At 39.1% G+C, this 14,063-nt stretch overlaps 1 protein-coding gene across 1 annotated transcript in view; it reads left to right on the forward strand.

Annotated features, from left to right (window-relative positions):
• Window positions 1-14,063, forward strand: part of Arsb (arylsulfatase B) — a 155,809-nt gene that overhangs the window by 73,421 nt on the left and 68,325 nt on the right. Inside the window, exon 5 of the mRNA XM_013015819.1 lies at window positions 7,471-7,714. Coding sequence (XP_012871273.1) covers window positions 7,471-7,714 — 244 coding nt within the window. The remainder of the gene's footprint in view (window positions 1-7,470; window positions 7,715-14,063) is intronic.

The raw sequence follows: 14,063 nt of genomic DNA on the forward strand, positions 1-14,063 counted from the left end.
GGCCTGGGCACTGTCCCTCAGCTCTTCAGCTCAAGGCTAGCACTCTACCACTTGAGCCACAGTGCCACTTCCGGCTTTTTTCTTTTTGCTTATGTGGTGCCGAGGAATCGAACCCAGGGCCTCAGGCATGCAAGGCAAACGCTCTATCACTGAGCTACCTTCCCAGCCCAATCTTCCTTTATTTTCAACTCTTAGTGTCTATGTCTGTTATTTGGTGTCTGGTTTCCAAATACTCCCAGCCTTTGTGCTTGCTTAGAAGGACCCCTTGCCTCCTCTGGTACTTTTCATCAAGAGGAAGTCTGACTGTGAGCTGAGTGTTACAGTACTTATGTACCTTGAATGCTACATGCCATTGTAGACCTCTGTGAAAATTCAGAGTAATTCAGTTGCTGATGCTTATTCTGAATCGCAAGCGCTCTGTGGAACTTATTTCCTCGATAGCCATCTGCTTTATTTAAACTCATAGAAAGAGCAGAGAGTCATTCTGGGTCTCCTCCAGTAATAACAAAATCCATCCCAATTCATTGTGCTTTTATGGCTCTCAACCTAATCACAGAATAGTGAATATAACCTATTAGGGAATTTCGGAGTGGGGCTTTGGAAGTGTGACCATACCTAAATCTGAAATATATAAGTGCCCAGATTGGATTCTGTTCTGCTCTGCATAGTTTGCTGGTACTATTACTATGGTTAATAACAAATAGTAGCAACTGAACACTTCTGTGCCACACACTTTATTAAGGTAGCCATTGTTACCTTAATTTTTCAAATAAAGAAACTTAGGGATTGAGTGACTTAGAGATTGAGTGACTTGTCCAGATTCATAATGTTTCATGTTTAAAACTTGAATACATTTCAAGATGGCTCTAGGGATGATGGAGAAAAATGAAAACTAGACACATTTTTGTTTATATCTAATCATTGAATCAGCTAGTTTATTTTTTAGCTTCTAGGAACACATGTTCTTAAAAATGCAGTTAATTAGTCTTCAACTAGGAAGAGACTTGGATGTGGAACAGTAGCTGATCTATCTATTGAGTCTCTTGCTCACTGTACCTGGGTTCTCTCTCTGACCATCATGTGGCTGGCTCTGATGGGACATTCCAGCTTCAGCTCTTCTGTCTTGCTTGGTTCTGGTGAAACTTATTTCTCTGACTTCTCTCTAAGAGAGAAGAGCTTGTCTATCTTGTCAGCTTCCATGTTCTGAAAGCTAGTGGCCTTGTCAATGGCAGAACTCAAGTCAGATTTGTTAAGGAGTGAGCAAAACCAGTGCTTTCTCAAATGTTCTCCATAGCACCCCTTTGACCTAATAATTATAACTGACCAGGTGCCAGATAAGATGAGCAATTCTAGTATTTGGTTGGTTGATCTTTGTTGAAATCTCCACTGGGGTCCTAGAAACCTGTATCCTGGAGATTAAGCAGCATTTGTATGTGGAGCCATGTCCTAAAAGTCAAAGTCATGAAATAACTGGACAAAACCTCAGGAAAAAACTAGTAGTAACCAAAGTAAATTTTTAATGCTGTCGACCTCTGTTTTTGCTGAGTGGCCTCTTTTCTACTGTGCTCCGGGTCACTGAGGCTATCTCTTTGGTAGGTCCTGTGACAGGTCTTGGAAATAAAAACAATGAGACTTCGTTCTTGACCTTTGTGAGCACAGTTCTGGGGAAGACAAACTCACAAAGTAGTTCACTATACACAGAGATAAGTATAATAGATGTGCTGTGTATACAGGATGTAGAAACAACTGCTTTGAGAATTAGTCTACAGGCTCAAAAGCTGGCACTTAAAATTTATATCAAAGGAGAAAGATGAAGGGCATTTTTAAGGCTAGAGAGACAATATGTTCAAAGGCAAAGTTCCCATGAAAGGAAATGGTGTATTCTAACAAGAAAAATGTAGTTCTATATGACTGAAACATAGAACTCTTTATGAAGAAGGACAGTTGTTGATGCTCAAAAAATCAGGTGGGGCCAAATATAAAGGATTCTTTCTGTTGGGATGATGTTTGAAGTTTATCCTGATTGGAAAGTACTGATGTCTTTAAACATAGATGTGGCCTGATGGGTTTGGGGCTTAACAGAAACTCCTCTGGTGGCAACTTGAAGCTGTATAGTCCACTTACCTTAGGAGCCCAGTGAGAGGTGTGCCTGACCCAAGGCTGTAGGGCTGGAGAATGGGTGATGGGTAGGAAATCAATTTTAATGTTAGACTTTACAGAACTAAATGCACATTCCGTTTACTCACAGATGAGTAAATGTAGAACAGGAGGGAAAGACTGGATAAGAACATCAGGTTGAGTACCTGGGTAGATAGATATTTTCTCCAAAATCTTCTGGCAGGAGAAAATTGAATTTGCTTGGTCTTTTAGATGATGATTAAGACATATACTAGTTTTCTGATTTGATTTTATTAAGTCTAAAAATGAATCCAAAAGCATTGCCTGTCAACAAGTGCTGTTTGGGGACACAGAAGCTGGCTTCTCTGTTTTGAAAATAATGTTGTCTGTTCACTTGCATAGTGCCCTGTGCAGAGAGAAGGCCAGACTTTGGCATGGGGTCTGAAGCCTTCCTTGACTATCTTTCCATGGCTTGTAAGGCACAGTTGAAAATCCCAGCTGAAGCACCTGGGTGGGGAACAGTGGAGGGGAGCTCAGGGCAGCCTTTGGCAGCCAAGCTAAGAGCTTTGAGTTATCTGGGGAGTAGTCCCAAGAATTAATGTTGTTGTCATAGTTTCAGTTTAATTGTTATCAGCTGGACAGGATGAGTCCTCCTCGTCATATTAATGTTTTTGCTAAGATTGTTGGCTGATCATCTTTTCCATGATTTTTTGACAGTTATTTTTGTTCAATTTTGAATAATAAAGTGAGGTTTACAATCTGTTTATGAGAGCATTTGCTTTATCTTGACATTTCTTTTCTAGACGGCAAAGGTTTTTATAATTAGATTTTCCCCCTGCCAAAAAGTTGCTGGGAAAAAAAAAATTCTCTGAAGAAGACATGCTTTAGAGTTCTCTTTATTAGCTAGAGTCATCTTATTTTGATTTGAAAGTCTTTTCATAAGTCAGTCAGGAAATGAAACAAAACTTTATCATAAAAACAAATACTTAGCAAGAAAAAAATTAACTGGCTAAATACAAAATTAGGAGGAAGAAAAAAAGAAATGTGTTTGATATAGTAGTGGTTCCACTGTCTTAAAAATCTTAATCTATGTCAAATAGGCAACTTCTTTTCTACCTAGATTCCAATGAGCTTATTGGAGTCTTGTTGTTTTGATTAGTCTTATGTTAAGTTCCCTGACATACCCAGAAGACTATACTAGTGCTGACAAATGGTATAGTCCAGACAGAATTCACCAACTTAGGCCTTTAGTGGCTAACTTCTCATTTATTTAGCCATCTAAAGTCCTAAGTTGGTGGGTTTCATTTCTATGCTGATGAGGAGCAACTGGTGGCTAAGTGCCACCTGCAGAGGAGGCGGATCCAAGGAAGGATTGAATTGCTTGCTTCCCCACCCACAACTGTAGCTGGCTCTATGACTGGGGAGTCCGTTGGCAAGTGAGTCAGTTGACTGTGTTTTCCCTGTGGAGTGCTCTTGAAAAAAATGATTGAGGAAGCCAGATTGATAACTGATATTAGAATTGTTTATCATTGCTAATGGCAAAACCATCACTGTCAATTAATGGCAGAAACAGTCTCTACCTAGCACCTTCCCCTCCTGATGTGTGAATATATCTCTAGCTCCTACCAGTAAGGAGAGTAGCCAAATGATCTTTACAGCGCAGAGCACTTTCCTCTCTGACTCCTATCCAAAGTGCTGTTCTCTAGACCTGAATCAGATTCCAGACTCAGTATCACGATCTACACTATCTCTACTATCACCATCTGGAATCTTTCATTGGGTACTAACAGATATATGGAACTAAAGAGCACAAGGCCTGGGGCTGGGAAGGTGGCTCAGTGGTAGAGCACTTGCCTTGCATGCTCAAGACCCTGGGTTCGATTTCTCAGCACCACATAAGCAAAAAGAAAAAAGCCAGAAGTGGCGCTGTGCACTGTGGCTCAAGTGGTAGAGTACTAGCCTTGAGCTGAAGAGCTGAGGGACAGTGCCCAGGCCCAGGTTCACAAAAAGAACACAAGGCAAAGACAACAGGCATCTTCTAAAACTTTGAGCCAAGATCATTGATAGAAAACAGTGAAACAAGAATTGTGCTCTCAGTCATTCTTAGAATGGGATAGTATGCAAATACCAACTTCTAGTTTTGAATAACATAAGTGGCAGCCTTTTGAAACTTTGCTTTAAATCTAACTGATAGTGGGGAACTTAATGTGAATTGGAACGTGTATTTTATAAACTCACTTGGATGAATGCTTGGACCTTGAGTTTTTGTCCAAGCAAAGATATGATGAGGTTTGAGGAAAGAGATTCATAAGATCTAGTATCAAATAGTTAAATTGATTGTCACTCAGTCATGTGTTTTGGTGTTACATTCATCTAACATAGCTTAAGACTTCACCACTCCCCTTTGTGAAGCATAGAGAAGAATGTAGGAAGAGTAGTCAACTGGATTGACCAGTTCCTGTAGCTTTCACAGGAAAGCAGGAAAGTGAGAGGTTTTGCTTGTTTGTTCATTTGTTTGTTTGTTTGGTGTGTATGTGTGTGTATAGTGTGTATGCACACACTTCACTGGGGACACTAGGGAGTAGCACTGTAAGGGCAGAGGCCTAGTTGGAATACTAGGTTTTCTACTTTACAAGTTGTTTGGCTTTTTCAAACTCCCCTCCCATTATTTTTTTGCTAGTCCGAGAGTTTGAACTTCAGATCTCATATTGCTTGGTTTGCTTGTGCTCAAGGAGTTCTGTTACTTGAGCCGTGCCTTCAGCTCAGCTCTTATACTGATTAACTGGAGATGAAATCTCCGGGGCTCTTCTGCCTGAGCTGGCTATGAATTGTCATCTCTGGATCTCAGCATTCTGAGTGGCTAGGATTATAGCATGAACCACTGGTGACCAGCTAAATCCTGTTTGGTTTTTTAATTTTATTTTGTTTTCAAACAACAAAGGGGTGATAAGACTATTTAGGTTGGAGGGAGGGGGTGACATTGTTCAAAAAGAAATATACTCATCACCTGACTTACTTAACTGTAACACCTCTGTACATCACCTTTACAATAAAAAAAAAAAAGACTAGGTGGCTGTAAATGCTAAGAACAGCAGCATCCACTACCATTTATTGAAGACTTAGGAGGTACCAGAGGCCGTGCCAAAAATGATCACAAATGGTATTGCTTAATTCTTACCCTAACATATGTAGTAGGAGTTATTATCTCCACATTAAATATGATATAATGGAGACAGAACACAATCTAATGAGTAGCTGCTCTAAGGTCTCAGTTCCAGCTCTGGATGACCCCAGATTTTGACTCATCTTGGGAAATCCAAGTAGTTCCTCACGTGGAGATGGTATTACCAAATATAACGTCGCTTTCTTTCTAGGTGCACCTCATACTATATACACAGTTTCACTTTCTGAAAAAAAGTCCACAAGTAATAATTCTGCATAGTGTGGTAAATTCTTGCTCCATGCTCAGTCCTACCCAGGACATCATTCATTCCTTTGTTCAACACATAGTACAGTAAAATATTTTGTGAGGGAGACATAGCATTATTCATGCTTGGTGGATTGATTATTATGAGACCGAGTCTCATTTTGTTTTCCAGGCTGGCCTAAACTTCGGGACTCAAGCAGTCTTCTTGCCCCAGCCTCTGGAGTAGGTGGGACTGAAGGCACATGCCACCAGTTCTGCTTGACTTAACTTTTGTTACAATACATTGTTATATCTGTTCTATTTTATTGTATTGTGGCTTGTTAATGAATTAAACTTTGTGCAAGGCATGTACCTATATGGAATAAAAAACATGGCATATATAGAGTTTAGTATAGTCTGAGGTTTTGGGTATCCACGGGAAAGGGGGAAGTAGAGGAGGGGTTGGATGTTGTACAAGGGTAAGAGAGGACTACTGTAGAACACGCTGCAGAGAACATGCAGAGCAGAGCAGGTCTGCTACAGTAGGTCTGCTATACTGCCCTCTTGTGGTTCATCTGGGTAACAGTGGCTTTTTAAAAAAATATCTAAGGAAAATATACATGCAAATAAGTTTATTTGAAACATATCTTCATTGTATGGATAGTCATATGATTTTACAACCTCCATATGCAAGATATATCAGTCTTTATTTTCTACAGTGCCAAAAAAATACCTCTGAGCCCTCACCTGCTAACAAGATACCTAACTCCAGTCAGTCATAACTTCTGCTATCTATACCACTGTCTTCCACCCCTCTGTTGTCTTTGAAGAGAAACTTCTTCCCTAGAACTTTACTTCAAGAAGGGAGGACTTTTTCCTCAAAATTACCTTTTCTACTCACCTACTCTGTTTTCAGAGATGTTTATAAATCACAAGAAAAAAATCTTTTAGCAGTCTTGAGCTTAAGACTGGAATTCAGGGGCTAGTTTAAAATGTTATACATCTTTTTCAGGAAGAATTTTTAAAAGCTTTCTGTCCTAACTCTCACAATTAAATCACTAAGTAAACTTTACCTGTAGTTTCCTTTGCATGGCCCACTAAGGCCCATGTAAGGCCCAGGGCATGTTCTCCTGTTCTATAGAGTTGTACACATGTGGATGGAGTGCTTGCCTAGCAGATGCATATGGGCTTGATCTCCAACACCACACACTGGAATATCTAAAGAGTTGCACATGTTCACTGGAGACTTGATTTCATGGTGCAGACATCTCTCCAAAGTACCACCTCTCCTTGTTCAGGAGGCCTATCCGTGGAGGATTAAAGGCGTTGGATTAGAGACACACCATGCTGGATCCTGGTTTTGTCTTTGTAACTGAGTACAGTGGAGAGTGAGAGAAGTGAAGCTGCTAGGGGAGAAAATAAGGCTGAGTTTTCATTTTCAGTATCCAAGCACCATCTAATAGGGGAGTACTTGGAAGCTCTGGTTTTCAGTGTATTTAAGAGTTTATCTAGAAACAATGGAACATTCTTCCTGCAATTGAGGTGGCTGTGCCATAGTAAACTACAACTATTTAAAAAGGTTGAGGCGATGGGGTGTTTTTATAGGAAAACGGAAGATCATTACATAAATTACTTTAAAACACTAACTTCTTAGCTCTAGGGCTTGCTATCAGGAATGGTAGCCCAGGGTTGAACAGATAGTTGATGGACAGACTTTCTTGTAGGAGTGTTCTTGTATAAGGTGTGGTGGCCTTTGTGTTAGATTGTAGTTCTGGCAGGTCTTTTGGGATGGATCTTGTCAGCTGGCATATGTGTATAAAATCTCCCCCTCCTTCATTCCCTCAGCTTCATTTATTATTATTTTGTTTGTTGGGGCTTGATACAAGTGATTCCATTTTGATTCTGACATCTTTAACATCCTCATACCAACACTTATTTTGTTTCAGACAATGGAGGGCAGACATTGGCAGGGGGCAATAACTGGCCCCTTCGAGGAAGAAAATGGACCCTGTGGGAAGGAGGTGTTCGAGGAGTGGGCTTTGTGGCAAGCCCTCTACTGAAACAGAAGGGCGTGAAGAACCGGGAGCTCATCCACATCTCTGACTGGCTGCCAACACTGGTGAATCTGGCCAGGGGACACATCAACGGCACCAAGCCTCTGGATGGGTTTGATATGTGGAAAACCATCAGGTACCTGCCTGCATATCTTGCTATTTCCCTTCTCAGACAGAAATTCCAAGTCAACTCAGCACTGAACTGAGTGAGAATAATTCAGCTACAAATACATGACTTTTTAAATGAAAATTTTAAAGAAATTTTAATATCTACTTTTATAGTCTTAAATTTAGAATCACAGTTCTGCATTTTACTTGAAGGACAAGATTGTCCTCAGTCTTGGCCTTCTAAGAAGGTCTTTAAAGCTGAGGTGCTTTGCTGGAGGAGGGAGAGAAGATTAGAGGTGTGGCTCAGCTGATAAAGGCTAAGCCAATGAGTGAAAAGGGCTTCAGGTACTGAGTTTAAGTGCCAAAGAAAAGAAAGGAAAAGAAAAGAATTAAGCTAAGGTATTATTATTTTCCTGCAAAGGGTCAGAGGACCTGCCCTCTTGTCTGCCCTGAAAATAACAAATCTTCATTGTGATCACCCAGCTCCCAACACAGGTCTATTCACTCATTTACGTGATTGTCTTAGACCCCATAGACAATTAAATTTCCAATCCATGGCACACATAGTCACAGAGTTGAGCACTCTGGATATTGTATAATTTAACAAATCCCCAACTGCTGAATGTATAGATGATCTCTAATCTTTTTGTATTATCATTTTCTATAATAATATGAAATGCATAATCTTTGATGTTTACAAAAATTAAGGTTTGATATGAGATTGTTTTAGGCAGAGGAACTTTCACAGCCATTAAAGAATAAACATTGAAATCTGAAGTGGCTATTTTGCTGCACATCACAAAACTGCTTTCCAGAAAGACTTCACCAGTGATTCTTATTCCATGATACATGAAGATGCTCATTTCTTCATAGCTTATTTTCGTGTGTGGCTATCCCTGGGTTTGAACTCAGGACATGGTTGCTGTCTCTGAGCTTTTTTGCTCATGGATAGCACTCTACTAGTCAAACCACAGCTCTACTTCTCACTTTTTGGTGGTAAACAGGAGGTATAAGTCTTACAGACTTTCCCACCCAGGTTTGCTTTGAATTGTGATCCTCAGATTTCAGCCTTCTGATTAGCTAGCATTATAATGCATTAGCCACTAGCACTGGGCTCCTTATGTAGCTTTAAAAAGCCCTTAGTAATATTATAGACAAATGGTCTTGTTTAAACTTGATTTAAAAAAATAATTGTAAATAGTTTTTTGTGTGTTTGTTTTGCTTTTGTGGTGTTGGGGATTTAATTCAGGGCCTTGTACCTGCTAGGAAGGTACAAAACTACTTGAGCCATACCTTCAGACTTTTTTCCTCTAGTTATTTTTCAGATGATTCTCATGTTTATGCTCAGGATCAGCCTCAGACCATGCATGATCCTCCTGTCTGTGGCCTTCCATGTATCTGGGATGACAGTTTTGTACCACCATGCCTAGCTTATTGATTGATATGGGGTTTTACTGAATTTTTGTCCAGACTGGCTTCAATCCATGACCCTCTCTATCTCTGCTTCCCAAGTAGCTTGGATTACAGGTGTGAGTAACTGGGTCTATGCTAAAAACCATTATTTAAAAACCAACATCTTCTTTTAATTAAAAAATTAACAGCTTCTCCAAATTTTTAATGTTGAAACAAAGTAATACTTGAACTCCAGCTTGTCACCAATATGACTTTAAAGAAGTGTGAGAATTAGGAATGGTGGTATTTGCCTGTATAATTCCAACATTTGGGAAATTGAGATAGAACAATTACAAGTTTGAGGTTAGCCTGAGCTATACAGTAAGACCCTATCTTTTAAAAAAGTAAAAAACTTTGAATGGTTCTGACATGACACCATACTTGATATCCAGTCCATCTTCATTTTTGCTTTGTTTTGGTGGTTAGTGTTATAAACTCTGGCTCTTATGAAAACACAGGTAGCTGGCAGAATCAGACCTGCCACACCCTGCTACAGGTGAGCTGTGCAAAGAAACAATCGAATTCATTTTCAGTAACTTCCTTCGTCCCCAGCTTACTGAGGTTATTGTGTTTGGCAACGTCTGTGTCATTGATATTTATCTATATTGCCAAAGTTTGGATATAAACCAATCCACATTTCAGTTTTAAGATTTTTTTAATCTTGATCAGCGGTAACCTTTAAGAGTTTAGGTTATGTTTGCCTTGCCTCCAGAGAAATTGGCAAAATGTCTGCTCCCACATATCTTCAGCATTAGAATATACCCCTAGTGAGCCAACTGACATGGAGCTGTAGCTTTGAGTTCTTGAGCAGCCTACTATATTGCTTTCAGGGCTATCACCAGAAAACAAAGGCAAGAATATTACTTGGCCACGTGTGATAAATTGTTGAGAGAAGTGAGCCTATCCTAAAAAGCATTGCTTTTCTTTTTTCCTTATTTTTTTTCTTTTTCTCTTCTTTCCTTTTCTATTGAAGAAAAAAACCAAATTCCTGTCCAAATTTTAATCAAGCATTTCAAGACTTAGTCTGTAGAAATTCAGCAAATTTCTAAGAAGTTAGTCCCATTTCTTGATGGAAGTATCCGGATCAGAAAAACATTTTTCTATCCCAGCCCCAATCAAGTCTCTGCCACTCACAGCATCAGTAGCAGGACATTGTGCACTTGGCCTGCCAGTGCAGAACTGAGCAGTCACATTGATGTCTGGGGCTTCCTTTCCAAAGGAGCGAAAACAAATGGACAGCCAAATATTAGCGGCACTGATCTGTGTCCAGAGAACAGGAACTTATTCCAGAAATGGAAATACCATTTTTAAGATGATGGTAGTTTAAAAAAAATTCAAAAGGGGCTCATGAAATTGGAATGCCATAATAGATGAAAGACAGTGTTGGTGGTGGTGAGAGCATCAGAGGTTTAACTGTTGCATAGTTGTCAATTCCTCTCAGACTTACTTCAGATTATTAAACTGTCAGGAGAAATATGAGAAGTCCTGGGTGGATCTGATGGGAACTCCTCATCTACTTCAGTTTTTCTTCTTTCTAAACCAAGACCAGATCTGATATTTCTAGGAGATGCAAGTTCTTCAAGCTCCTTCCAGTTCTTTATATTTTTTCTGCTTTTAAATGAATAAGTAGCTTGTATGCTGTTTCAAGACATTGCATAAACTGAGTTGACAATGTTTCTTTTTACTCGGTTTATTTTTTAATTAAGCTTAATATAAAACAAAAGCAAAGTTCCTTATCATTATGGTAGGAATGTGTGTGTGTGTGTGTGTGTGTGTGTGTGTGTGTTTTCCTGAATGTTCAGGAACTCTTCTGGGTGTCTCAATATAACAGTGGTGTGACAATCAAATGAAAATGTCTTCCCTTCTATAGTTCAGGTTCGAGCAGGAACATAAATCACTTTCACCTGCCTTCCACAGATACCCACTGAAACCCAATGAAACAAATGGTCTCTGAGTCAGAAGCTAAGAACTTCTGATCTTTATTCTTTATTCTAAGTGTTAACAAAACACCCAAGATTGATAGTTGACTAATACTTTCTTCTCAGTTAGTTATTGCATCAGTTTATGTTTTTAAGTTCTTATGGTACTATGATTGGCTTTTAGGTTTCATTTCATTACTTCGCTGTTGCAATTTCTGTCTTCCTACAATATGTTTAAATGCCTGTTAGAAATTGTTACCATCTCTGCTTCCTTATATTTCCTTTATAAAAATGTCTTGACAAGTCCCATTTTTATTTTTTTCTCTGATGAGCTCTAGAATTGTTTTTCTAAATTATAAGAACTTATCATATATCAGATTGAATATAATTAAGCCAATAAATTAATTTTAGAAGGTGTGAATTCTGAGCACCTTTTACATGTTCTTTCCTCAGGGATTACGTTCCTCATATGTGTGTGTACATATGCATACATATATATATGTGTGTGTTTATCCATATATCCTTTGATCAATATGCAAAAACATTTGGATAGGATCCCTGGCAAACCTCCAGGATTCTGTTTGTACAGCTTTCTCTTCTTTGGAACGCTCCTTGAGTTCCAGCTCCTTTGGTCTTCCTGGGCTCTCAGCTGTCTCCTCAATCCCAGGAATCCATGGCACTGTCAGTTTCCCTCCTGTATACCACAGCCTGAGAGGTCTTTCAAGGTAATAATCTGGAATCATATGACTTGCCTTTCTTCCCATCTTTGAAGGATTATTGTCCTTTACCTGTTTCATGTATTCTGTCTGTTTTTCTTTGGGTAAGTAAATCTTACTTGCCTATTTCTTTGTTTTGACTGAACTAGAAGTACTCAGGAAATATGTATTGTTATCTTTGATTTCTTAACTAATATTTTCCTGCCTATTTCCTGTTTTCAAGTGTTTGTTAATTCAATCAAGAATCAGAGACTCAAATTTTTAAAATAGAATACTGTAAATCTTTTAACTCTTCTTTTTAAAAAGAGCTTGATTTTTTGTAGTCAACCTCTTAATTATGTGTATGGAAGCACATTGAAAATGTTGAATTATCTCTAATGTTCCCAATATCCTTCTGGTCATATAATTTTTCCACTTTCCTGTTCTTAAAATTTAATTACTCTGAAGCCAGGCATTGGTTGCTCACACCTGTCATCTTACCTACTCAGTAGACTGAGATCTGAAGGTTGTGGTTCAAAGCCAGCCCAGGTACAAAGTACATGAGACTCTTATCTCCACTTAACTACTAGAAAACTGGAAGTGGCGTTGTGGTTCAAGATGGTAGAGCATTAGCTGTGAGCAAAAAAGCTTAAAAACAGTGCCTAGGACCTGATTTTAAGCCCCCACAACTGACCAAAAAATATTAATTACTCTTGATTAGTTATCTTTTTTTGTTGTTGTTGTTGGTCATGGGGCTTGAACTCTGGTCCTGGGCGCTGTCCCTCAGCTCTTCAGCTCAAGGTGAGCATTCTACCACTTGAGCCACAGTGCCACTTCCAGCCTTTTCTGCTTATGTGGTGCTGAGGAATAGAACCCAGGGCCTTATGCATGCAAAGCAAGCGCTCTACCACTGAGCCACCTTCCCAAACCCTCTTGATTAGCTGTTTAATAATTTCAATAGAAGTACCTAAATGGTAGTTTGTACTGAATGTTTACATATGAAAGAATATACTTCTGTTACCTCTGAACATAAGAATTCTCATCAAATCTTTTCTACTCAGGAAACTATAGACTTCATAGTATTATTGCTCTCTGGTAAGAACCATTAAGAAAAAGGTACTGCGGGGCTGGGAAGGTGGCTCAGTAGTAGAGCGCTTGCCTTGCATGCCAGAGGCCCTGGGTTCGATCCTCAGCACCACATAAGCAAAAAGAAAAAAGCCGGAAGTGGTGCTGTGGCTCAAGTGGTAGAGCGCTAGCCTTGAGCTAAAGAGCTGAGGGACAGCGCCCAGGCCCAGAGTTCAGGCCTCACGACCGGACCCCCCAAAAAGAAAAAAAGAAAGTGTGATTCAGTGGTTTTTAACAATATTACTTTTTTTCTATTTTTTTCTACTTTTAAAACTTAGTAAACTTTCTTAATAAAAATGAAAAATAACCAAATATCTTTCCGTTCTATATCAAATGAATTCAACTTAGAAATTTCCTGACCAAATTCAGTCAGAGTTTTATCATTCCTATTCCTAAATGCTTTACTCGTGGTAATGCTAGATGGTAAAGGGCTCTTTAAGGAACATGGAATTTCTACAAATACAACATTACTTTCCCCACACAGAATACAGAAGGTAAGTCTTGCAAGTAATTTCACTAGTACAGTGGTTTAAAAAGTACACTCCCTAATCAGACCTTGTTCAAATCCTGTCTCCTATGTCTATTATTCATGTCTTCTTGGGCATTCCTCAGGTGTAAAATGTGACATCAGTGATATTTATCTTGGATAGATACAGGGCCTAATTATAGCAGGAACTGAGTAGCTGGAAGTAACAATGATTACAAGGTGAAACAAAAGGTTTAATCGGGTGTAGGTCTCATCAGTGTTTTTACCAGTAACTGGGGAATTTTTCCACTTCAAATTTTTTCCTTAGGAAAATGTTGCCATAGCTATTTCTTTTCCTTAAAACTTGATACTGTGTTCCTAGGGTGTGTCTTTTATGACAGATGGTCAACAGACAGTTGTAAAAGAAAGTGGAATGCAGGCACATTTCATTTATTTGTGGGAAATGTTTTGGTGCCCCTCCCTTCAACACATAGGAAAATGAAAGTCAGAAACTGGAAACTCCATTATGAACAGACAGTGCTGTGATCTCATCGTCTAAACTGTAGACCTTTAGAAAATATTTATAGCATATTGGAAACTAGTTACTGACCAGTGTCTCATCTTGTGTGGTGTTTACTTTGACTTTTTTATTTTTGGAGTACTGGGATTTGAACTGAGGACCTTGTGGTTGCTAAGCAGGTGCTTTACTACTAACTACTG

Source organism: Dipodomys ordii, unplaced genomic scaffold (genome assembly GCF_000151885.1).
Source record: "Dipodomys ordii isolate 6190 unplaced genomic scaffold, Dord_2.0 Scaffold28, whole genome shotgun sequence".
NCBI classification, from domain to species: Eukaryota; Metazoa; Chordata; class Mammalia; order Rodentia; family Heteromyidae; genus Dipodomys; species Dipodomys ordii.